At 40.6% G+C, this 27,156-nt stretch overlaps 1 protein-coding gene across 1 annotated transcript in view; it reads left to right on the plus strand.

Moving 5' to 3' along the window:
- Positions 1-865: 865 nt before the first annotated feature.
- The window catches only part of DCBLD1 (discoidin, CUB and LCCL domain containing 1), a 63,428-nt gene continuing 37,137 nt past the window's right edge, over positions 866-27,156 (plus strand). The window contains exons 1-2 of the mRNA XM_023650974.2: positions 866-1,133; positions 21,090-21,302. Coding sequence (XP_023506742.2) covers positions 881-1,133; positions 21,090-21,302 — 466 coding nt within the window. The 5' untranslated portion in view covers positions 866-880. The remainder of the gene's footprint in view (positions 1,134-21,089; positions 21,303-27,156) is intronic.

Here is a 27,156-nt window from a genome sequence, read left to right on the forward strand (position 1 = left end):
CCTTTCGTGACTGCTCCTCGCTCCGATGATCCAGTCAAACGTACTTTACGTGCCCTTCCCGGCCCTCCACGTTCCGGCCCCTGCACCGTGCTCGGGCTTCCACCTCTGGCCACGCACCCACCTGTTCACTGTGCTCCAGCCACCCCCGCCCTCTCCTCCCTCAGCTCCTTTACACATTGTGTCTGTTCTCCTGTCCCTCGCCTTCCGCTCTCCCAAGTCCCACTCACTCCCCGAGGCTGAGCTTAGACACCACTTTTAAATTGAGGCCTTTCCTGGCTGATTCCTCCCCCGCGGTCTCCTCGCCTGCCAGATCTCCCCGAATGTGCTCCACGCGCACTGTTCACGTCACCGATTGCAATTTGTATTATATATTGCTTGATTATGTTTAATGTCTGCAAGTGCCACAGGGTTTAACACTGTGCCAGGCAGGCACACTGCTGGAACTTCATAACTTGTGAATGAATGGAGGGACTTGAACTGGATCTGGATTGTCACCATCATCGTCCGATCATCACAATATTTCGAGTCCCCCAGTGCTGCTAGCACGGGCATGCTCACCTCTGCAGGGCCGGCCAAGCCCTACAGGAGAGCAGCCTTTCTGGCGCGCCCAGCGCGCGCTCAGGCACTCCGGGGAGGATCCGGGAACAGCGCAGCTAGGGGCAGGTCTCACGGCCAGGTGTCGTCCTGGGTCCCAGGTTCACGTGCACCGCGGGAGGAGGGGGCGGAGGAAAAGGAGAGAGTGAATCAGCTAGCGCCGGGTACCTAGAACGGACCGCCGGCGGCGTCCGGGAGCGCGACTTCCTCCTTTGGGGGCCGGCGCGCGGGACAGGCGGGGCGGGGCGGGAGACGCCCCCGCCGGGCTGGGCCCCGGGCCGCCCCAATGGGATTCGGGGCCGGTCCGCGGCTGCGCCCAGTCCCCGCGCCGCGCTCGGCCGCGGAGGAGGCGGCCGGGCTCGGGCAGCGGCGGCGCGGCGCCCGCCAAGGGGAGGCCGAGCCTGCCAGGCTGGCGCCCGGCGGGGCCATGGGGGCCGGCGCCTGCGGCGGACGCCCGCTGGCGGGGGCTGCCAGCTACGGCCTCCTGGCCCTGCTGCTGGTGGTCTCCGCCCCGCTCGGGCTGCAGGCGGCGGAGCCGGGTGAGTGGAGCGCGGGCGGGCGGCGGGGCGGGCCGGGCCTGGAGGGACGGGGCGCGGGAGGAAGCCGGGGTCGCCGCCTGCACCCCGCGGAGTCCTGCTCTGTCTGGCCGGCGGCGGCTGGAGCACAAAATCCGTTACTGCCTTCGGATCGCTCCCCGACCAAACTCCTTCCTTCCCCCGCAAACGAGAGGATCAACTTGGCGCTTCCCCACTTTCTCTCTTCGCAGCCCCCGCAGCCACACTCACTTAGTTTCCAGACTTCCTGACTCCGCCGGCTCCAGAACAGTGACATGGCCCAGGGGTCGCGAGCTGACGACCCCGGGCGCCTTAGGGGAGGGGCGTGTGCGGGGGCGCGTCTCCCGATCCCCCTTTGGAAGCTGCTCCAGGGTTGCGCGGGCGGCCCCCCTGCCGCCTCTCCCTGCGCGCGGCTGGAATCCCAGCGTGTGCGTTTGCGGCTTGCGCGGAATGGCTGGGAGAGCTTTCCCCGCTTGGCCTTGCGAGCCGGCGGGCCGACCTGACCAGCGTGCTGCCTGAGCCCCAAGCTCGAATCATGTGGCTCGGCTCCTTCTTGGGTGTTAGCGAGTTGACTCCTGACCAGGCTGGTCTTTCTCTGGACCTGGCCCTTGGCTCCAAGTTGGACCTAATGAAGCCACAACCGAATTTACCTCTGCATATCTACTAGATTAAAGCAGTAAACTGTTTTACCAGCCTAGAAATCCTGGTTAATTAGGTCTTTATTGAAAGCAAGGGGCAGCTTTCTGCGGAGTTTCTTCGGTTCTTGTTTCTCTCCTTCCCTGCTTCTGCCCCTATGCAACTGAGATTATTCAGCGGCCGCAGATCTATCCAGAATATTTTGACAGCTCCCCCACATCCACCCTCGCTCCGTGTTTTCTAATGAAACAAGAATCAAAACTAACCAAATGCTGGCATTTTTTCACTGAGCTGTGTATCCATTCCTAGTCTGAAACATTGATACTCAAGATGTTGGTAGTGGTTCTTAAGTTTGCTTATGTACCAATTTGTTTAAAAAAAAACACACCAAAGTTTAGACAAAGTATGTCTTGGCAACTGTAGCAGAATGCTAGGCATATTGTAAAATTTTAATAAATACGTATGCTTTTATTAGATATGTAGGATATTGTTTTTGTCTTAAGCATTTAAAAAATGTTTCTCAAGTCCCTGTTTGAAGATGCACCTTTAGTGTTGCCAGCAATGTGGTCCTGTGCGAGTCTGGCCAAAGCTGTCTGGCATCTTTCCAAATGCGGTTTGACATGTTGTGTGGTCAGCCAGGCTGTCAGCGGGGTGCTCTCTAGAGCAGTTCTCTGGGAACCAGCGTGGTTGCTCAGATTCTGACTGAGCTTCACATTCGCAACTTTATTGCAATTGACTGTTGGAAGAAGATATCATTTGAGTTTCCACGAAACATCCTATATGTTTAGGATGTTAAAAGAACCAATAAAAGTGTAGATATTCAGTCACACAAAAAAGTAAAACTTCGATTTGGGACGTTTCCTGGAAAAAAAATATACTAGGAACTCCAGTTCTGACACCTGTTGAACGAAGAGGCATAATCAATGAATTCTGAGTGTTTCTCACATCTGTGATTTTCCCAATTAGCCATTGGTCCCTTATTCTTCAAATTTCCATAAATGTAAGCGTGCACACTTATTTTAGGTCTTGAGATATTCTACTGGCTCTGTAGTTGGATGGTGGTCCTAAGTGATATTTGTGCTCTCAATGTTTAGATGCTAAGAGGGCAGCCTTGTCACAACAGTCTGTTTTGGCTGAGAAGACACCATTTATTACATTTTACCTTCATTGTTCTTGGAGTCAGCTTCATCTGGTGCTTCTTGGCTCCCCAACCTGCCTGATCAGAACCACTCTCTCTGAAAGTTTTATGAGGCCCCAGTCTCATATAGTGAATCAGAATTTCCAGTGGGTGGGGCCTGGGAATATGCACTTTTAAAAGGTTTCCCCAGGTAATGCTGATTCAAATCAGTTTTGAAATGGTGGAAACATTTTATAATGTGAGGGTTATGATAAAGCACTACCATCTGTGTCATAGGCAATTTAATATTAGTCTTTTTCATTTGTTGCATTATGTTTCAGGAAATAAATATGATAATTAAATCTGAATATTTATAAGCCAAGTCAATTAAATTATTCAAACGTTTTATGTCTGAGTCTGGTGACCCCATGAAGCTATGCTGGTTCCTTTGTAGGGCTACTGCTTGCCTATCTGGTGTTTCTACTCAATTTATTAAAAAAAAGTCCACCCCTCCTAGTGTTCATAGCCTGCCAGGTACCAGACATTAGGCCTAAATGAGCAGAGTTTGGGCTGTTTTCTGTTCCTTCTTATGCTCTCCTCCTCTGGACCCACTTAACTAAAGTTAGATATTTACACAGATGGTTTCGCATGATTTTTGAGCTTACATAATATCACATGTAAGTTCATCATTAGTATTGATTCAATTTGTATGTATCCATAGGCTTGGACATAGTCAGGTCTCATTACCTTGATTATGTTTTGTCAAATAAAATATCCTTAATTCATGTGATGAATTTCTGCTAACTAAATAGCCCTGATTCTCTCTTCACGAAAATACTCAGAAATGGATATTAAAGATTTCCTCCTTGTGATTTAAATATTAGTGAAGAATAAAAATAAGCAGTTAATCCCTGAGGAAACTTCTAAGCAGAGAATTGGATACCCAAAAATTGCTTTTAAAACTCTGCCCAACTCTAATTTGTTACTAAGGTCTATTTTTAAGTTATCACTCCTTTATATTTGGTTAGACATGGGACAGCAGCTACCTGCTGTTTTGGGTGAGTGGCTTTTTAAAAAGTAAACACAAGTCTATTCTGGCACCTTCTGCGTCAGCATGTGCATTTGCCCAGACTTTCCATCATCTCAAAGGTCTGGGATTCGGTTAGCCCTGTAGACCACAAGTTCCCGAGGGCAGCAACTGGGCTTGTCTTTATCATCACAGCACCTGAGCAAGGTGCTCAATAAGTGTTTTTGGGGACTGAACTGAACAAACTCTTTGTGTTTAGGAGATGTTTTCAAATTAGTTCCTAGTTAGTGGAAACTGAGTAATAAAGAGTCTCCAGAAGTCCTTTACTGGTGCTTCCACTAACTCATTTTGTGTAGCAAGCCCAGCTCCCTTGGCATGCTTATTTCTATATAAAAGGATGCCTTTGAAATGAAAGTACAGTAGGAAGAAGGGAACATGCCAGCAGAACAAGGTGTACCGTATCTTTTGGCTCTAGTAGATGGAGCTTGTAACATCTGAAACACTATATAGTTCAGAAAAGGAGGAAGTTATGTTAAAGGATTCATTAAACAAATCAAAGGATGTTATTAAAGCAAGATTTGAACTCTGATTAGTGTACCAAACCATATTTATTAACTTTTCAAAAATTGAACCCTTTAACCTTGTGGTACTGAAACAGACTTGAAAATCATATTTAAAAACCACAACTTGGAAATAAGCAAGACATCTGACATTTATAAGGAATTATGTTTTTAATTAATTAATTAATTTATTTATTTATTTATTTATTTTGAGGAAGATTAGCCCTGAGCTAACTGCTGCCAATCCTCCTCTTTTTGCTGAGGAAGACTGGCCCTGAGTTAACATCCATGCCCATCTTCCTCTACTTTATACATGGGATGCCTACCACAGCATGGCTTTTGCCATGCAGTACCAAGTCCACACCCCGGATCCGAACTGGTGCACTCTGGGCCGCTGAGAAGCAGAACGTGCGAACTTAACTGCTGCACCACTGGGCCGGCCCCTGTTTTTATTTTTAAGATGCATTGGGAAATTAAATTAATTGCAGTGTTTAGGAAAGGGTTTAGTTATGTTAAGACAGGAAAAAAAGAAAAAAACTTTGTTGAGGGAACTATTTCCTCTAGTTTTGAACTTACTGCTCTGTGTCCCCTAAAGCATGAAGTCAACTCTTCTATATATTAGAGCAACTGGTTGTTTTGCATTTTTAAGGAAATAATACACATAAGCTATCTGGAATTGCACTTTGCACATAGTGAGAGCCAATAAATGCCAGCTATCTTAGTATTCATTACTGTTTATTACTATTAATTTGACAAATATGGGGGCCCCTTTGTTCCACCTCCCCCACTGTGTCTCGGACCTCATTCTCTACCACGCTTGCCCATACTCCCTGCCATGCTGGCTTTCTTGCTATTTCTCAAAGCTATCAGGCACTCTTCTACTTCAGAGCCTTTGCATGTGCTGTTTCCTCTGCCTGGAACAATCATGCCCCAAATAACCACATGACTTCCTCCTCCTTCAGTCTTCGTTCAGATGTTGCTTCCTCCGGGAGAATTGCCCTAACCACTTGTAACCCTCTCACCATCCCCAAAAATCCACATTCCCCTTCCTTGCTTTCAGTTTTCTCTAGAGCATTTACCATCTTCTCACTGAGTACATAATTTGCACTTTAATTTATCTGTCTTCCCCTATGAGAATGTGAGGTCTGTGAGGAGCTTTGTGCCTTGAACAGTGGCCAGCACATGATGCTGCTCAGTAGGGGATGGGTGCTCAGTGAGGATGGAGTGAGAAGCAGTGACAATAGTTCCTGCCCGCCTATAAAGACTAAGCGCCGACTCTAGTTGAGAATCAAAACCTGAACGAGACAAAGTAATGAAGCTGTATGTCTAATCCAGCTGTTGTCTGTAAATAAAAAGTCTGAAAACACGAATTTAAAATAGAAGAACACATTCTGTTATATTCAAAGTCTGGCCTTGAGGGTGAAAGGAAAAATATTGCCAGACTTTCAGACTTTTTTTCATTAGACTATGGAGTAATTTTGCCTTTTTGCAACTGAAGAGTCATGTTGATGTCATCTTCCAGATGTTCATTCTCTGTATATGAAAAATAGTTGTTTGCCTTCGGGGTGGCGGAGTGGGAGAGACTGAATGGATGAGAAAAAAACCACATGGCGATTGCTAACCCATGTGGAAATAAACTCTAACGAACTCATTCTAACTAACTATGAGCCTCAGTATGCTGAATCCAGCACCAACTGCCAAACTTGCCTTTCAGTGGGAATTGAAGGGGAGAGGTTTTCTCTGGGGGGAAGGAGGGAGAAAAATGAGGGGTGAGTCTAAGATCCATGAAAGCAAGGATGAAATAGAATCTTTTTATTCACCACCAGCACCTGGTATAGGGCCCGCTGATAAGGCTCCAGATAACTGTTTCCTGAGTCAGTGTGTGAATGCTGTGGCTGAGTTGGAGAGAATGAGGTGAAGAGTAATATTCACTAAATTGTTTTAGACAGAAATTACGTACATGACTATTGTGATGTCTTGAGAAACACTGTGTGTGTATTCAAGGAAACAACTAAATTCAGCTCTGAAAAGGAGTTGGGGATCTCGGAGACTCCCTTACAGGCAACCCCAGGAAAGCCGCGATGAGTTAAGTGCTGGCAGTCTTGAAAATAGAGGAGAGAGTTGGGTAGCAGTTTGGACCAAGTGAGTCACGGGTCCCCTAAGATCTTAGATGCTTACACATTGAGGACATCAGGGGCCTATGTCACTTCAAAGGTCATTTGGGAATAGCGTTTAGGCATTTGTGACATTGGCACTGTGTTAAGCCATATTGTCATGCATGCCTTGACTGTTTATTGCCATTTCTATCAATCTATTAATCTAGTTTTTATGTACTGTCTCCTTGGGAGCTGTATGCTGTGAGACAGTATACTTGATATCTGCAGAAATGTCTTTGTCTTGTATATGCTTGCATATAGTAATTTTAGGTTAGCTGGATTTTTTTGGTAGGAAAAGCTGCAAAGAATAACCTTGAAACTAGGCAACAGCTAAGTGGTTCCACGTGACCCAATCCCTCCCTTTTTATAAAGCTAACCTGGAATAAATTTCTCTCAGGATGGGGCTTTCTTTCCTGACTACTTTCTCCACTACTTTCCCAAAGATCTTCCCTAATGCTTACAAGGCAGAATAGTTGAGGAATGAAGCAGGGTATTGATAACTAATATTGTACCAATATATCATAATCCTGCAAGGAAGATGTTACACGGAGAACCGCTAAGGACCACATTTTTGGTGTGCACACACACACACATACACACACAAATATATGTCCCCACAACAAATACACATGTACGCACACACACTTATATACGGTCTACTGTCTACCATTTGTTTTTCGTAAGTATTAAGTAGACAAAATTATATCTATAAAATATGCCTAAGGTATAAAGTACAAGAAAACTAATACCTGGAAACTCACTCTGCTGCCTAGTCTCTACATGCTTTTATATCTTGCTTTTTTCCAACTTAATATTTTATTAAAAGCTTTTCACCATACTGTTTGGAAAAAAAATCCACAGTTCTACTTATTTTTAGAATTAGCCTTCAGGGAAACCAAGAACTCATTTTCAAGTCATTTCTTGCTACTGAGGAATATCCGACAGGAAAGTGGAGATTTTCTCTTGGCCGATCAGCTGTGAGTCTTGTTAAGATTCTTGTCTTCTATGTGATTCCAGTAACTCTTCCTTGCTTATGAAATCAGAAGTAATTTGCTTGTCCATACATACTTTATTTGAGAAAAGTATCTGCGTTTAACTTTAAATGTACTAAGCATCAGAGAGGTAAGCTGTAGTATTTCTTGGTCCTTCTTGGATGAGCGTCTTAATTTGTATTTAAAGGGGTCAACCTTGTCCATGATTAGACCATTTAGAGTTTATCTTTACTGAGAACCGTATTTGTTTTTATATGCAGCATTTTCCAACTCAAGTTACAACCACTGTTGTAACTTTTTTATTCAATGTCCAACATATTTATATTTTACTGGAAGAGAAAATGATACTTTCTTTTCTTTCATTGCAAAATTAAAATCCTTGGAAACCAGTATTATATAGCTCCATTTCATGGTGCAGTGTGTTTAGTGGATGTGCCTAAAGGTTGTGTGTAAATGATTTTTATGGAGCACTCTATTCTTGAAAAAAGGTAGAGAAAACAAACTATTATTTCTGACAAAGAACAAGGCCAACAGATATTAAAAGTTATGAAGTGTAGTTAAATTTGAATTACCAGTGCATACAGTTTTCTATAGGGAAAATAGATAAACATCTCCATGGGTCTCACAATTTTTAAATGGCTGAGTGGATTTAATTCAGCCTTTTTATTGCTTTTCATAAAGCGAGTTCACCTCAGATTGAAATGTGGTTGATTTCAGCCCAAAGGAGGAAACTTTTGAGGCTTAATAGCCTCATGTATGACCACATGGCGGGGACCACTGGACATGAGATGTGTTTGTTGAATTGCTCCCACTCTGAGGAGTTTAGAATGGAGGATGCTTATTTGGAGAATTACATGGACCAAGATTTGCCCCTTTTTCGCCTCTAGAAAGCCCTCACTTTGCCAAGAGACCAAAATTGAACTCTACAGAAAGAGAAATGGCTGTGTACCTGTTGTCTCTGCCAGCTCAAAAGGGTCTAAAAATCTTTGAGACCCTCTTGCCTTTTGGGTAGGAAATTCTTTTTTTTTCATCTTCTTTCTTCTTATTCCTTTTCATCCTCTTTGCTGCAGTTGCTGTGCTATATTATTAAGATCTTCACAGACACTGTTTTTCCCCTGAGGTATTTAAAATCTATTAAAGACTTCATGGCATTTCTCTCCTATATATTTCACTTGTATCTCTAAACATTTTCCTTCATAACCAAAATGCCATGAGCACACCTGAAATTATCAAAAGTAATATATTAGTATCATCTAATAATCAAGTCATATTCAAATTGCCCCAGTTAACCTAAACATGTCTTTTTACCATTGCTTTGTTTGAATAGGGTCCACACTTTACGGTTAGTTATGTCTCTTAAGTCACTTTTAAGCTACCCCAACCCCTGCCCGTATAAGTTTTATTTTCCTACAAGGAAATCAGTTCAGTTGTCCTGTGACACAGCTCACATCCTAAACTGAATTGACTGCTTCTGCCTGATGTGTCTTTTATTTGGGGCACTGTCCCCTGTATTTCTGTATAAACCTGAAGTTAGACCTAAAAACTTGATCAGAGTCAGGCTAAGTGTTTTTGCTAAAGGTACCTCCAAGGTGCCATGTACTGCCAATTGTATCACAAGATGCATATATTATTATTGTTGTTGTTATTGCCCCACTTTTAATGATGCTAAGAATGATCACTGACTTCAGGAAGTGACAATTTGATCCCTCCATTTTAAAGTTGCCTTTCTCCTTATGACCTACAAATACTCTGTGGGGTGATAGTCTCTTACTCAGTCAAACTACTCTTCCCCATCAACATTTCACTCAGTGTTTAAGCATCCATTGATCATTGTTGCTTGTCCAGTCAGATTTTTCTATGTGAGTAAAATTTAAAACCCTATCCTCATATATATTTTGATTTATCAAGTGTTTTCTGCATCTAATTTAATCCCAACAATTCTGAGCACTGTTGAAGGAACTGAGATTCAGAGAGATTGAATCATTTGCCCCGGGCACATTCACTTTGTGTGTCCAAAGTGGGATGCAGGCACGTGTCCTACGATTCTAGATGCCTTAGGATGCTCTCCTGCTCTTCATCTTCAAGGGAAGCTCATGTCCAGGAGAGAGTAAGTTAAAGAAAAGAAGTCTTGGAGGAACACAATTGCAGGGGGTTATTTATGCAATAAAGTTTTAAATTAATAGTCTTTGGTTTCTCTTAGAGATGATCACAGTTGCTACAGAAATAGTAAGCCTTTTCCAAATCCCAGTTAGTAGCTGACCATGTGCTTTTATCGCATCATGGTAAATTCAGCAGTGCAGAATGCAGGATGTGCAAAGGCAGGACAATTTTCAGGACTGTGCAACATGATTTGAGTTTTATTAGGTTTCTTTTTTCTCTCTCAGCTCTTATGTTTTATACCTCAGTAGATGTATGGGAAGATGCCATCTCTCTGCCAACTGAGATTTGCTATTTTCTGGTCAGTAAACATTGATTGCCTTTTCTTTATTTATGGTGCATACGCGTATGTTCTCACAAACCTCATCCTATTTCTTTGTGTATTTTCCACTGTATGCTCAAATAATTCCTAAATTGATACTCTTGTCCACTTGTCAGAAATACCACCCTGCCTTAAATATAGATCCTGACATTTTTTATTGCCTGTTGTCGGCTTATAAATGAAATCTTGAGAGAATATAAGTGCCAGAGAATTGAAAATATAGATATGTTTCAATTTTAGGAGTGGATATGAAAATAAAACCATACAAAACTGATATCTCAAGAATTTTTCGGTTTTAAAAAGATTCACTGCAGATCCCTATTAATAATGAGGGCTCTTTAAGTCTCTTGCGACTCAGAGTATATCTCACAGGGACCAGCCAGCAGTCATTACCAAGAGCGTTTTGGACATGCAGGATTGCCAGGCCCTGCATATTAACAAGATCCCCAGAAGATTACTGTGCCCACTGAAGTTTGAGAAGCAGCCTTTTTAATTCACTGAAACTTCCGTTTACAGAGCATCTTTTAGGAGCCACATTGGTGCTGAGCCAAATGAACAACCTTTGTTGGAGGTAAAAGAGTCACCTCTCCTTAGACTAGTCCCTCAATAGTCTAGTGAAAAGTACTTACTTGAATAATTAAAAAGAGAGAATGATGGAATTTCTCAAATCGTAGGTTTTATAAGAAACCGTGAATTAAACATGGCTATTTTCCTCATGTTAATTTTGCGACAAAGGGAGTAGGACTATAAATAAATAAATGTAATGTGGTTTTAATATCAGTTTTGCTGCTCAGCAGTAGTATGAGCTTGGGCAAAATCTTAAATTGCTCTGCCTCAGTTTCCTTACCTCTAAGATGGGTCACATCAGCAATTGCAGCCTTAGAGCACGGTGATTGACTTCCACGGTCTCTGAAGTCAGACAGGTGAAGGTCAAATGCCAGCTCAGCCACCTGGGCTGAGGTACCCAGCTTCTCAGAGCCTCAACTTCTTCACACAGAACAGGAGTAATAGGGACATGAAGAAGGAGGATTGTGGGCTTTGATTGTGCTGTATTGGAAATGTCCCATTTATAAGCTATGGGCTATATTCTTGGATGTTTAGGATATTCCTCTTTGTATACATCTCTCTGTATGTATGTGTGTGTGTGAAATGTTTCATAGTTTTTAAAAAGGGATCTAATAATATCTATCAAATATGATTGTCATGAAGATTAAATAAGATAATATAGAGTTCCTTAGAACACTCTGTATCTGTTACTTTTCACAATAAATGCTTGGTAAATACTAGTTATTAGTAAGAGCCCTTTCACAGTGAGTTTTATGTTTTTTTCCTATTCCAATAGCTTTTTGGTTCTTAGTGATTTTTTGAAAAATTTATTTGTGCAAGTAAAAATACACGTGTGTGTATGAGTGAAAACACGTGTGTGTTTACAGTTTTACCTTCTAAAACTCAAATGAACTTTGTCTGTACTTGGTAATATTGGAATTTCTGGACTCCAGAGAGAAAAACCAGTATCCAGTTACACTTTATCTGGATATTGGCAACATGCATATTTAACATGGAACCGTGGTAGGAAATTTAGCATGTTCTAGAGACAGGAAAGATTTCTCACACTTCTTCTCCACTTCAGTGGAGCTCGGACAGTACATCAACATCCTGATATTATTAGTAAAGGTCAGCAGCCACTTTTCTCCAACTTCCTTATCCTGAGCATCTATTTAACAGAGATAAAACGGTTGTCTTAGACTTGTTTTGCTGTACAAACAAGTTTTTTTGTTTACATTTTCATCTGTAAAATTAAGAAACTTAAACAATGTGTCCAATTTGTTGCAAATTCCCCCAAAGCACTTGTAACTTAACAATGACCATGGGAAAAGTCTTTTGAATATCAGAGTCACATATTACAATTTCAGTATCATTTTTAGAACTCTAAAGGCCAAAATCCACTTCTCCACATCTGATCTTTGATCCCTGAAGCCCTGTTAAGGGACCTCTCTGTGTCCCACTTCTGAGAGCCTACCCCAGGAGGTGGTCAATGCGCCCCCCAGAACGCTATTCCCAGGAAATCCTCATTGAAGGAAGAGTTGCCTGGGAATGTTACAGACTGCTCTCCTGTTAGAGTTCACTGTGCACTGCAAGAGCTTTGCCATGTCCTGTGGTGAAGAAAAGCTGGAAATCTGTAAGCTCATTTACCATGCAAGTCTTTTTTGGAGATGAAGGCTTGATTCCTTGTAAACCTCCTAAGGACTTAAGAATCCACAGTGCCCTCATTGGGAGATGCTGACCTAGCAGTTAGCAGGCCCTGAATAAATATTGAGGGAGGCATTCCACTTAGGCTTTCTGGCAGTTTAGAGCACTTACCACACACAGCCTCATTCATCTTGACCACACTCAGTTATGGTTGGTCATTTTAAAGGTGAGGAAAATTGATACACGCAAAATTTTCCTCACCATTTGAAAGGTGAGGAAAATTGATACACACAAAATGGGTAACTTAAATCGTAGAGCCAATGAGTGATGGAATTTGGACAAAGTCAGCTAATTCAAAGCACTATTCTTTTTTTTTTTTAAAGATTTTATTTTTTTCCTTTTTCTCCCCAAAGCCCCCAGTACATAGCCGCATAGTCTTCGTTGTGGGTCCCTCTAGTCGTGGCACGTGGGACGCCGCCTCAGCATGGTTTGATGAGCGGTGCCATGTCCACGCCCAGGATTCGAACCAATGAAACACTGGGCCGCCTGCAGCAGAGTGTGTGAACTTAACCACTCGGCCACAGGGCCAGTCCAAAGCACTATTCTTGATACTTTATATATGTAATATTTTTAAATAAAAATGTAGTAATTAAAATATATTGAATTCTTATTCTACGCTAGCCTCTATGCTCTTATACTTTTGTAGCATTATCTCATTTAATGCTCATGATAACCCTATGAGTAGGGCACTATCCTGGTCTCTATATAATAATATCCTTGTGTCTCTGTATATAGATGATGAATTGAAGCCTGGAGTGGTAAAGGGACTCACCCAAGGCCACACAGCCAATACTGGGCAGGAACCCAGTGTTGTAACCTTTGTGCTCTGTCACTTCCCAAGTATATGGAAATAATTTTAAATTAGAAAAACGATAGGTGTTCAAACCCTCTTTTCCCACACCCACAACACTTTCAGTGATCTTTTATCTTTTCTTAGGAATCACAAGCCTGGAGAGTGACCAAGAACTGTGGATTTTTCACTGGTTTTACTTATAGCACATTAAAGAATAGCATTAAACTAGGTTTTGGGATTTTTTTTTCCATTGGGCATAAGTGATGCTTTTTAATATGTTAACATTAAAATTATTGATGTCTTTGCACACTGATGGAAATAGTCTCACATTATGTAGGGAGTCTCGGAGAGGACCTCTTGAAATGATATGTTTCATTTTCATGCATATAAGTTGGCTTATTTTAAGTGATTCTTTTAGCTGAGAGGAAACATTGTGTTGAGACTTTACACAGAGAGACGTTTGACAAAAAGTCCCTTGTGTTTCCTTTTATTTTACTTTCAAATGTGTTTCATCTGCTGAGGCAAAAATATCATCTTCATTAGATCATTAGTCATATCATTAGCATCTATTTTATATGTGGTGAGAACAAGGTTTAAAGAGATTCTAGACAGGTTTGCAGAACTTGGTCACGTGTTTCTAGTCTATAGCTGTGACTTCTTTCAGCATGAGGTTATCCCTTTTCCTTTCAGGAAATCTAGGGATTTTGAGTAATTAAAGTTTTATCATCAAAATTTCTGTTTTCCTCTTTTTATTCTCACATAGAGTAAAAAGGTCATCTTACCCTTGTTTTTTCATTCCTTTCTACACACACAAAAAAAGTGAAGCACCATTGGAGAAGGGCAGTTCATGAGAGAGGATGGCTGACAATGAAATTAGTAATACCTTGGGAAATCTGTTCACCTCACCATCAGACAAAGAGCTCTGTAATAATTGCCAGCTCCCCTTTGTGGTTGAAGAGATTGTAGTCATCAAGGGCTCGCTTGATCTTAGACATGGGAAGAAGTTTTCTCACACCCACACACGGATGATTGTGCATGGGTGAGTCCTGTTGTAACTTGAATGTTAGGAAGAGCGAGAATACAACTGTGTTTCTAGAAATGGTTCCACTCTTGTGATATTTTAGAGCACTGTTTCCCAAATTGCAGATTGTGACCCATTAGTAGGCAATAAAATAAATTCACTTGGCACAACCAGCATACTTTTAATTTAAAAAATGGAATGAAGTAGACTAGGAAATTCACAGTGCGTTATGTATAATAAAAAGAACTATAACATTAGACTTTTGTGTTATTTATGCACGTGTATGCGTGTGTGCTTTCTTAGGTTGTGATGAAAAATCTATATTCTAACTATGGGTCATAATAAAAAAGTTTGAAGATTGCTGTCTTATTTTAGGGACTAGTTAAGAATTTATCTTAAAGGTATTTTTGCCGTATTCATTTTACTTCATCCAAACGATTTTCCAAGTGCAATTCATTTAAAAGTTTTCTGTTAAAGTCTAAATCGTGCTTTGTAGTATTGCAAAACTTAATCCATATCAGGTATATCTTAATTTCACTTTTCTGTTAGTGGAACAGGATTTCTTATCAAAGGGAAATAGTCTTTTAAGGAAGTTATTGTTTTTCTTTCTTAGTGGGTGGAATTAGAGTACACTAAATAAATGATTGACTCGTGTAGACAAGCATCTAAGGATTTGTTTTAAGCTTATTTAGAAAATACATTGTATATCTCCACTTCTGGAATAGCTGACGTTAAAGAGTGAAAGACAGAGGCATATTGATTCATTTCACGCATTTGGAGAACAGACACTGAGCCCATATCTCTGTTTTTGACAGAGCCCATATCTCTGACACTGTACTCTGAGCACTTACTCCTTAACATACCTCTCTCTCCCCTTGACTGTGAGCTCCTTCAATGGGAACTGCATTATACTAAGTTCCTAGTTGTTCACTGAGTGAGTTGTTAATGACAGTTTGGGTGTTTTGGTTTACAGAGAGTTCTTCCGGGCTATATCTTAAGGCTAATGCTGAAAGTAGCCTTTAATGTTGCAAAGAACATTAGGTGAATTTGATATTTTTAATTATACTATTTTTCTGATTTATATATAATGTATTCATATTGTAGAAAATTTAGAAAATGTATAAATAAAATGAAAATCACTTGTAATCCCACACCATAAAAATAAACACTTTAAACAGTTTTTCCTTCATATCTATGTGTGTGCTCTATCTTGTTTTAAAATTAAATAGTCTTCTAAAACATGGCCTTAACTTTTCCTTAGTATCGCATTGCTCGGAGATACCATAGTTTGAATATTCTTTTCTAATTTAGATTATTTCCAAATGTTCAGAATTGAAATACTTAAATTTTGTGTAGAGATCACTTGGGGAGTTATAAAATATTAATGAGTGCTTGCAGCTTTTTCCCAAATCTAAACTGCATCCATCCAGGACTGCTTTTGTAAATTGTTTAGAAGAGGTTGGTGGTTAGTCTCACAAACCAGCGATGGCTCCGAGCAAACCCCAGGATTTAGGCCCATCACAGAGGAACTGCCCTTCAAATATTCTACAGAGTAAGGAGCTTGCAGTCTCTGGAGAGGAGGAAATGATACATAGTTTAGTCATCGTGTGCTTTGGCAATTAAATTACAGTTCGAAGGAAGAAAAAGATAAACATTGTGTGGTAGCCATTTTTGAAGAGCAGACAAATTCCCTATGGCGAAGCTTCCTCTTTCTTCCTTCTTTCCACATGATCCCCCGCAACACACACACACTTTGATGTTAGGCAGGCCGCAGTTTCATGTCGCGGCTACCTCACACTGCTGCATCACTGGGGCTTGCTGCTCACCAGTCCTCCCAACACCACATGGAGCTTAATCGTAAAACGAAGATTGTATTTTTCTCCCTTAAAGATTGACCTTTATTTCTTTTCATTTTAATTTTTTAAAAATCCTGGGACCCCTCCTCCTGCAGCTACAGCAATCATCAACTTTCCCCATCTTTTTTCATTTATCCTGCTCCCTCCCTTTTTTGCTGAAGTATTTTAAGGCAAATCCCAGACCTCGTGTCAGTATGCCATTTCAGCTCTGGGTATGTCGGTAGGCATTCCTAAGAGAAAGGTGTTTTCTTACACAACCTCGATACCATTATCATACCTAATAAAATCAATAATAATTTCCTGGTATTACTTAATTCCCAATTATCTTTTTTAAGTGGTTTTGTAAGGTTGGTTTTTAAAATCAGGATCCAAACAAGATTCACTTGGTTGTTGTGGCTCTTCAGCTTCCTTAATCTAAAATGAATACTTTTTTTATGCCTATTTATCCAATTCATTGTCGAAGAAACTGGGTCAATTGCACCTAGAATGTCACACCCTGGATTCGGCTAATGGCCTCCCTGTGATGTCAGTTAACTTGTGCTCTACGCTTGCATTTGCTGTAGGCTGAAGCCTTGATGAGATTCAGAGTCATTATTGACTCATGGATTTCGCTTTTGGGCAGGAGTACTTTATGGTTGTTGGTGCATAGAGCACATTTTATCCTCTCAGGAGACACGTAATGTCTGGTTGTCTCATTTGGAGTCACACTGAGATCCATCTTCAAGTTTAGATGGTGACACACCTCATACTTCAATTTTAAAGTTCTTCATCAGCCTTCTACCCAATGGCTTTCCATCTATTTATAATCATTGCTGGAGTCAGTCACATCTTATGGGAGCTGTTCATTTTAACAGAAGAATGTTGTGAAAGTATCTAAAGGGAGGTCTGATAGGGCAGCAGTTCCGGTGATTTTCCAGGATTAAACACAAATACACATGTGTTACAAAATCAGAATAAAGAGGCGAGACAAAATCATAGCTAGATCATCTGGGAATTGTAGTCTAGGATCTACCCTCAGTTCAGTAGCCTTATGGCAAGTCATATACATTTTGTTTTCTCCTCTGTAAACTTGGGCATATATCATGAGCCTCCCTCAGACTCAACACCCCACGCTCGTTAGACAAATGTGAAAAACTTGGATAATGGGCTTGGTACCAAGAGATTTTAGAATAAAAATGGCCTGCTTTATTCATTGTCATTTTATATAGGTCTTTTCACTGCAAATTTGTATAAATACTTGAATTAAAAATAGAAGAAACATACGGAATAATCCAAATAGTATAGAAAAGTACAAAATAGAAAATAAAAGCCCTCTCATTTTTACCCCCTGCCAGCCAAACTTACCTAGATTGACAGACTTTTCTTTTTCAATTTTTTAATTAAGCTTTTTATTCTGAGAGAACTGTAGATCACATGCAGTTGTAAGAAATAATACAGAGAGGTGTTGTGTACACTTTACCTAGTTTCCCTCAATGATAACATCTTGCAAAACTGTAGTATAATATCGAAACCAGGATATGGACATTGATGCACAAGATATGCAACATGAACTGACAGATTTTTAAATACCTTTTGTCTTCTTCCTTGTCAATGATTCTTTTTTTTTTTAATTGGCTTATAACATTGTGTAATTTCAAGGGTACATCATATTGCACTTTCTGTATAGACTTCTTAATTAGAGTTAGGCTATGAGAGTTAAACTACACAAGTGTTAGGATTAGGTCATGGGAATAATGCTTCTGCTTGTCAGTTGCATGCATCTGCCTTATTCAATACTTGATACCGTAGGCATTTTGTCTCCCTAGCAGTTTTCCACTTTCCCCTTTGGCATATTTCTAGTCCTTTTTTCCCCCCAGCTTTGTTGAGATAAAATTGATATATGACATTATGCAAGTTTAAGTCAACAATGTGTTAATTTGATACGCTTACAGATTGTGAAATTATTCCCACCCCAACCCCACAGTGTTAGCTCATACCTCCATCACCTCACATAATTACCATTCCTTTTTTGTGATAAGAACATTTAAGATCTACTCTCTTAGCAACTTTTAAGTATATAATACATAATTGTTAACTATATCTAGTCCTTTGAAGTCATCAAAACTTCGGAAGAACAACAGGGTGAAAATTCCAATGTAGTTAATACCCATGGAATAAACTGTTAGTGCTTGCTACGGAAAACTCCATACATAGTCGACTTCCATAGGCAAGAGTTGAATTCTGACATCTGATGACAGTTCACTTTTTCATAAATTAGGACTCAGCAGTTCCATTCAGGTTCTTTGGCAGAACAAAGACTCATGGAGTTTCATTCTGATAGTTAATGGAAGAGGGGGGTTTTTCTAAGGAGGCACAGATCCCCCACGCAAAGTAGTGATGGGAGTGTTGAAGACTTAAACCTGCTCCGCTTCTGCCAGTATTGCTGGGTGAAATGAGCTTCCTCTTGGGCTCCAGAGGAGAAGTGATTGGAAAGAAGCATAATTACAGGGTTGAATAAAAGTGACACCCTGGGATTTTCCTTTGCCGTGACATGTCACTGAAATAAAATTTACAGTACAATCATGTGTAGGTTGATTCAAGTATAATTGCTCTTCCTTTTATATTTAGCTGTGTTTTCTGGAAAAAGTTTTCACTCTCTCTTTTCTTATTGAAGGAGAATTTTTTTAGTACTAAGAAAAGGAGCATTTAAACATTTGACAGGCAATATCTTGGTGGCTTAGTTATGTGTATATTTGTATGTGTAACTGTTTGTACACAAGGTACCCTAGGATTGCTCTATCAGAGTCCTCAAAATCAATGCCTCCAAAGGTGGGGCAGGTCCTAGAAATGAGTGGCAAGGACCTGGTGGGGAGCTAGGGCATTTGTCTCCTTTAAAGGGGCAGCCACCATATCACTAGCCCTGTGAGAATGTCTGCAGGTATGGTTGCCATGTCTGCCAGTTTTCAAGAGAAACTGTAAAACTGGATTTTTTAAATTAAAGCCTTTAAAAGCAGGCAAATAATTCAAATTTTACATCAGAACCCTGTGCACTATGTGTTTCTGCACCACATGCTTCACTCTAGTATAATTTTCATTTGCTTCTCAACAATTGTGTCCGTACTGCCAGAGAGCCCAAGGATATAGCTGTCACCTAAAACTTACAACCAAACGTCCAACCTTGGCTCCCAAACCTGCTCCCTGTCTGGACTTCTCTTTCTATCTATATTAGCCTCAGTGTTCCAATCATTTCCAGACTCAGAATCTCAGTTTTTTTCCTCCTCTTGCCTTACCCACTATAATTAGCCAAACCCTGAGTCTGTTGATTTTTTTCTTGTGAATTTCGCTCTGGTTTTCTTTCCCGTCCTTCCCTTTCCAGCTCCCCCATTCCTAGCCCTCCTACTGCTCTTGTGTTCCAGATTCTCCCTGCAGTCTGGCTCCTGTAGTATTACCCAACCAGGCTGATCATCTTTTTCAATCATCTTTTACCTGTTTCATTATCTCCCTTCTCAGAAACTTCTATGGGTCCCTGTTGCCTGCCATATAAATTCCACAACTTCTTCTGCCTGGATCTCAAGGTTTCATAGTAGTTTTATCTGAACTAACTGCATTTCCCCCTGGTTTGCTCTCATTCATTGCTTCTTAAAGTCAACTCTCCTCCAATCCAACCTCCGGGCCGGGGCTGCTGAAATCTTGTGGAAGTTTCTGGATAATGGGTGGATCCTTTCCCTAGACCTTGTCTGCTGAGACGGGTAGATTCTGGAGTTCTTTTTTTTTGTCTAGGTCTCTGTTATCATTTGGGCTGCAAGCCCAGGGCAAGAAGGAAGAAGAATAAAGGAAGCCCCAGGTGAATCCACCTCTAGCTCTGGAATAGGTGGGAGAGGAAGAAGGCTGGCTGCCCTGGGCTTCAGTTCCCAGGGTGCCCAAGTTGGGGCTTCTGCTTGGAAGACTTTGGGATGGGAAGGCCTTCTTTTACTACCTCAGAGAGTTCCTTCTCCAACTGATTTCTGCTTTCTCTCCCTCTAGCTAAGACCAGAAATTCTTGCTTTGTTTATGTGAAGTCAGACTGACCACAGGCATTTGATGATCTGAACGGGGTGGATGCTCATTTACCCTGCAGCCCACCCAGTTGTGCATGTCCTTAGATGTTTCTGTGGTTAACTTGGACTCTAATCTACTGGAGCAACGTGTTGGTCAATTGATGAATTTTCCTATTCAGAAGTCTTAAGAAAATGTCTTGTTTTGGTGAAGTATTGATAATTCACTGAAATAGATTCTTTCTTGGCTTCTTCAGCACTTTGTTTAAGCTCCTGATATGGCACATAGCACTAGTATTATAGTTATTCAAACATGTGTCTATCTTCCGTTTTACTCTGAGTTCTATGAAGCAAGCATTGCTGCTTTTATGTGTCTCCAACAGTACCATGTCTGGTATGTGGCAAGCGCTTAATACAGTAGATTCTTGACACTCTTTAATGCTGTATCCTGAGTCTATGATGAACCTTCAAATCTGTGACTGTCACTAACTGAGATGTGAATGTTGAATGATTGTTAGTCCCCAGCTGAATGACATGCTCTTAAACAAAGTCCTCTCAGCATGAGCCTCAGATTCTACCAGGAACATTTTGCATACATTATCTCACTTAATCAGGACAATAACTCTTAGAAGTAATATTATTTTCTCCATTGCATGTTATTTCATGACATTGGCTTGCTAATAAACAAAACCACAAATGGCAAATCTGTGAATGGAAAGGGCCTATTTTGCAAGTGTGGATGGGTAGATGGATCAATGGTTAGAAAAAATAATATAATTAAATGGTATGTTTGCTAAGGGCTTTCCATTCTACTTTATGAAACATTTTGATCAGCAATGTTCAGAAGGTTAAACTGGGAAACAAGACATGAAATAAAGTGAAACAGTAGACACTGTTCAATAATTCCATCTTCATTTTTTTTTTAAGCGTTTCCCTCCAAGGAAAGAATAAAATACGTAAGATGGAGATTATACTGGGCCTTCTAAATCCTCAGTCAGAATTCATTTCACTTACCTCTTTTATCCTTTTTTTCTTTAACAGGTGATGGCTGTGGGCACTTTGTGACCTATCAGGACAGTGGCACAATGACATCTAAGAATTATCCAGGGACTTACCCCAATCACACTGTTTGTGAGAAGACTATCAGCGTCCCAAAGGGGAAGAGACTGATTCTGAGGTTGGGGGATTTGGATATTGAATCCCAGACCTGTGCTTCTGACTACCTTCTCTTCACCAGCTCTTCTCATCAGTACGGTAAGGAAAGAGATCGAGGTTTCTGTGAGCATGAAAAAATTTGAGATCTGGAGAGAGGGCAAGTGGTGTGTTAAATGATATCATAGCCTGGGAAGGTTAGAAGAGAACCTTGCTTTCTGTAAACTCTCAGAGTAGCTCACATGGACACATTCGCTTCCTAAGCTGCAACAAAGCCTCCTGAAGAGATAGAGTTAGCCTTGTGTGTGTGTCTCAGAGGCTTTGAGTTTATATCTTGCTGGGAAGAGAACTGGAAACATTTGATATTTGACTGAAACATCTACAGTTCATTTACTTGTGTGACAAATATTTCTTGAACAGTGATCATGGGGTCACTACTCTGTGAAGAACTGGGGTGGATTATAGCAGTGAAAAAGCAAGGTTCCCGCTTTCATGGAGCTTACGCTGGCAGAGCGTGGCTGGGGGAGTGGAAAATAAACAAACAAACGCATCTCTAATATGAGAAGTAGTGAGGAAGAAAAATAAGTCACCCTAAGGTGACATAGAGCCCACTTTTCAGTGTGTTTGTGCTACTTCAAATGGGATGGTCAGGAAGACTTCTCTAATTAGGGGACATTTGAGCAGAGACCCGGATGAAGTGAGGAATGGACCTTGCACATGTGTCTGGGGTCAGAGTTTTCTGGAGGAGGGAACAGCAAGTGCAAAGGATAGTTTCCAGAAGAACATTTTGAAATGAAGCTTTTTGTGCAGTGGGGTCTGCTGTCAGCTCTCTGGAGTCTGAAATCATTGTGACGACTCCACGATCCTTAGCCTGAAGAAACAGCTTGGATTTAGATAATTTGAAAAGAGAGACAAAATCTTATATACAGGTTCTTTTGAGATTAGAGATTTTCTGAAATTCTCTGTTCGTACACCTCCAAAAATGGTAGAGGTTTTAGGCTAAACCCTGTCCACCTGTTAGTTGTATAGGCAATTTCTCAAACACACCCAGCTTTCGAGGCTGTCTTCATCTCTGCGCCCAGAGCTATCTCCTCACTCCTGTGCCTCCTCCCAGTGTGGAAGCCCAGACTAGCCCTGAGACTGTTCAGAGATCTAAATTTACCTGGCCCCCCTGGGGGAAAAAAAAATAGAAGATTTTTTATCCTTGGGAATATTATCTCTGTATTAGTGATGGTTGAATTACTCTTCCAGAGTAAAGATGGTTGATTTCATATAATTGGTTGCAACTTTTTAATTCTAGTTTGACTCAGATGGGAAAATGAGAATTCCAGGGATGCTTAAGGCCCCTGGGAACACTTGCTGTTCAGTTAGCTCTGTAATCAAATGTGTATTAACTTATGGAGGCACACTTCAGGGACTCCCTCATTAGCCAGGAAATTCCATTTGGATTCGGAGGAGGACATTGGGTGTCAGAGCTCTAGTGTAAAATGTGAGGCAATGTGCTGCAGGGCCAGAAACGACTTTTCCATACCTGTCTGTCTGGGGAAACATCTACTTTCCTAGAAGATGAGCAGTTAATTCCACCTTCCGACAGAGCAGCAGCGTAATCGCTTCTGTTGCTTTGGGGCTCTCTCACCTCAGAGGCTGAGGGAGAGCTAGAAAGGAGAAGCAAGTGGTCCTGAAGCAGGATTAGAGAAGGGATGTGGGTTTCCCACACCCAGGGGTTTACTCCATCGTCTTTGATATATGTACACAAATATACAAAAAGGAGGAAAATCTTGGGATTAACTACATGTTAGGAGCTAGGCTACAAGATGATCATGGTTGGCCTCAGGATGCTGTATTTCACATTTCTAGCTTCTTAAATTTTCAAGATTTAGACTCTTCACTAGGAAATGAGTAATGAATTACAATTCCCTTGTAGCAATAAAGCCTAGTAAATTAACTTTTCTCTTCAGTTTTATTTATACACAGTTATGTTTATATTGTAAAAACAGTATGCTTATTATGGAAATAAACATATTCAGTGGCTATTGTATGCCAGGCACATGCTTGGCCTTTATACAGATTTTCTGGAATCCTTACATCTACCCTACGAGGTAAATATTACCAACTCCTGTCTACAAGTAGGGAAAGTGAGATTTAAGTAACGTGCCGGCCATCACGCAGCTAGTTAAGGGCTGAAAGGAAAATTTATATCTATGTCTTTGTGCCTCGAGACATGTGTTTCTAGATGTCTGCTCCTCTCTCCCAGTCCTACCACTCAAAGAAAACCAGTGTATTAGCACCCTTCCCAGGTCAACCAGCCCAACAGTGCATCATCCGGCAGTTTTGTCTAAAAGGCAGGTGTCGTGAATATTTTTGGTTGGGGATATTCTTAAGATAAAATAGTTAATGATGCTCAGAATTTCTTCCTTTTGTGGCTACTTCAAAAATTTTCTAATCAGGCATGTTAAGGCAAATCCAGCAGACAAGGATAACAGAAACTAGCAATGAAAGGGATACGTGGAAAGGAAGTTAGACTATTTCGACCCTATAAGCATATTCAAAAGGAATTAAATGGCTTAGGGCCACATAGACAAGCGTACACATGCATCTACCATATATGTTGCATGTGTCCATTTGTGTCTTTTGAAGTTTCAGAGTGTTCTGGGAGGAGCCACTTATTCAGACATGTGTACTTACAATATTTAATCCAGTGACTTGAATGTTGCAGATGCTCAGTGGATAAATGATTTTAGAAGTCAATCGACAAGTTCAATGACAAGGAACCAGTTAGGTAAAACATGTTATAGTTACTTGGACTATTAAACAGCTACTTGTTTAAAAGACTGTTTACATGGAAAGCTGCTTATGATACAGAGTTAGGTAAAATATGAATATATAGTTATGTTGTAACAGTAGAATAAAACCGTTGATAAAAGAAGAGTAAAATGTTGAAGTAGAACTTTAGAAAGTTCAACTGTGGGGATTGTTATGTCTTCTCACTACTTTCTGTTTTTTCTTTAATAAACGTATGTTTCTTAATGAAAAACAAGTAGATTTCTTTAAACCAAAACCACTAACTAGATTATATTTCAACTTCGTTAAAATAGTCCCCAGTCAGTTGGAACCTCCCTGAGGTGGGCAGGCATCCACAAAGAGGGAGGAGGAGGAGGCGGAAGTACTTTGTCTGCCTGCCTCCAAGCTCAGGGAGCCAGCATTCTTATGGGGCTGTTGCCCAGCACCCTGGAAGGGTAGGGGGCTCCTCTGCAGCCATTGTGGCCACAGGACCTGGCATGAGTGCAGAGGGAGGGCCCTAGTGTCAGCACAGGGTCCCAGGGATCCACAGCACTATTGCCAGGGCCAATGGTGCAAGGCAGTCCCAGCTGAAGTGCAGCAGAGGGGAATGTATGTTCTGGAATACTTGCTGAAATTCTAGTATGTGACGGCTCTAATGAGTATATGTCTGGCTGAAACAGCTGAATAGTTTTAGTTTATCCAGCTTGATTTTTTCATTAACCAATTAATTCCTATAAAACCCATTGCTAAGAGATTTTAAGACTCCCACACTATCAGACTTTTGAATGTGAAGTTAATGTTTTGAAAAAGAATAATGTTTTCTGGCGTTAGTGTTTGTAAGCTCTGCCAAGAGTGGATGTACTTAGAATGTGGTTGCATTAACTATTGTGAATATGCTGAAGTTGTCCAGTTTTAATCATTATGCAGTCATTTTTAATGGTTCACTCCCATGCCAATTTTGTTGTAAATGTTTGGTTCACATGCTTTGGAGGCTTTTCTAATCCATATTCATGGTAGCAAAATGTGCCGTGTAAACAAGTGTGACCCATGCCTGCTTTCCCAGTTATCAGGCAAAACATGCATTTGATCTCATTGATGTTAAAAGGCTTGATACAGACAAGATGGGGTTATTATTCTTCTGTTTGTTGTGTATTTAATTATGGCTGATATTTCAGATTCAAGCATCAATTAGAAGAAGGTACTTAGATATCTCTGACTGAGCTAGAACGTGGATTCTCCCTTTCAAAATACCATTGAAATCTCCAGGAAGCAGCAAATTGATCAAGTAAAGTATATCATCGTCACTCTGGAAAATATGTTTTCTTTTAATTACAAAATAAGTTTTTAAAGATATTTTTAAACACAAATTTCACTTTAAACTTATAAAAATTCTTGGATGTAAAATATATGTACTGACTTTCAAGATCACGTGTGCCAATATCCTGGCCAAAAAAATCTTTAAGAAGTGTCATACTTTGCTTAGTAGAGATTATTTTCACTCTAATTAAGGGAATTCTGGGGTTTTGTTTACGAGACCAAAGTTGCTGAGACTCCCTTCAAAAGAAACGCTAATGTCCCTTTTCTGGTCTAGGATCCAACCCAGGATCAGGAAATACTGAGTTGCCATGACTCCTCAGACACATTTAATCTGGGATCCTGGCTTAGTCTTTCTTCATCTCTTGTATAGTTTTGAAGAGTACTGACCAGTTATTTTGTAGAACATCTGTTGATTTGGGTTGATTTGATGTTTCCTCATGATTAAATTCAGATTATGCATTTTTGGCAAACATAGATTATTACTTTTTCAAGTGATCTTTAAAAGGCTTGTTTACCACATTTTCCAGCATCAGAAATTGTGAGTCATATATCCTCCAGGAATAAGAACTGAATCTACATTAAGTTTCTTGGCTCCGCTTTCCACTGCCTTTGTCAGGTAGACTCTTTTTTGCATTCAAAACTACATTCATTTATTTTGAGTGTGTTCCCTAAATAGTTCTTTGTCATTCAAAGAGGTCAATGTTATATGAAACTTTGAAAGGATGCAAATATAAGGTGATGCCTTCTTTTCAGAGGACAATTTTGGACAATTTTGCAAAATATAAGATGTGCTCATCTTGTATTTGAGCACGTAAGACCATGGAAACTTGACTAAGGAAGCCAAAGCTATTCTAGGGTTGAACAAATTCACTTTTAAACCTGGAATTTGAAGATTCCAACAGGGAGTCTATTTAAATAACATTTCTTTAAATTTAAAATTGCTTTAGAGTGCAATTCAGTTTGCTGCTTTAGTACCGATGTAAAATAATAAGAGATTAGTTATATAAAACATTAAAATATCTTAAACTTGGGGGAAAAGTAGGTGCTGATTCAAGCATTGTGTCACACCAATATATTTACATTTAAAATGTGAAATATCTAACATTGTTTTATTTGTGACACTGAAGAGGGAAGGCTGTGAATTCATACTGAAGATGATTATTCTCAACTTGAAAACTCTTTGGTGACTTGTAACCTTTACTTGCCCCCTGGTTAAGTTCCATTTCCAGTCTTGCTGACCACAAAGGACCCAGAGATTTGAATGCACTCAGAGTCACCACTGCTCACTGGGACCCCAAAGGAACTATCATTTCTCTTTTTCTGATATTTTAAGAAGATTGACTGGGTCCCAGTTTTCCCCTGAAAGTTGATCTTCCCCCAGTGGGTGGAGTTTAGCCTTGTCCCTGGACTCCCCCCAAGACCTGCTAGAGGAATCTTGGTGGGAACCAGGTACTGGCTCCTCAGGATCTCAGAGGACCTTGTTCTGATGGAATCGCCTAGACTGACCCACTTGGGTCACTGTGGACTAGCAGAACCAGGCTGGTCTTCAAAATGGATTGAGATTAACATTTTTGTTTCTGCCTTGATTTTTCATGTGTGATTAAGAGTGTAGACTCTGTGATTAGACTGCCTGGCTCCAAATTCCTGCCTTAGTGCTTATTTTTTTAATTTCTTGACCTTGAGCAAATTACTTAATCTTTCTGTATCTCCATTTCCTCATCTTTAAAAGGGGCAAAATAAGAGTATCTACCATATATGGATGATTGAGGCATATATATATATATATATATATCTTAAAAGAATGATGTCAGGTACATAATAAGCACTCACTGTATGTTAGCCATCATCACTCCTCTCT

Source organism: Equus caballus, chromosome 10, assembly GCF_041296265.1.
Source record: "Equus caballus isolate H_3958 breed thoroughbred chromosome 10, TB-T2T, whole genome shotgun sequence".
NCBI lineage: Eukaryota > Metazoa > Chordata > Mammalia > Perissodactyla > Equidae > Equus > Equus caballus.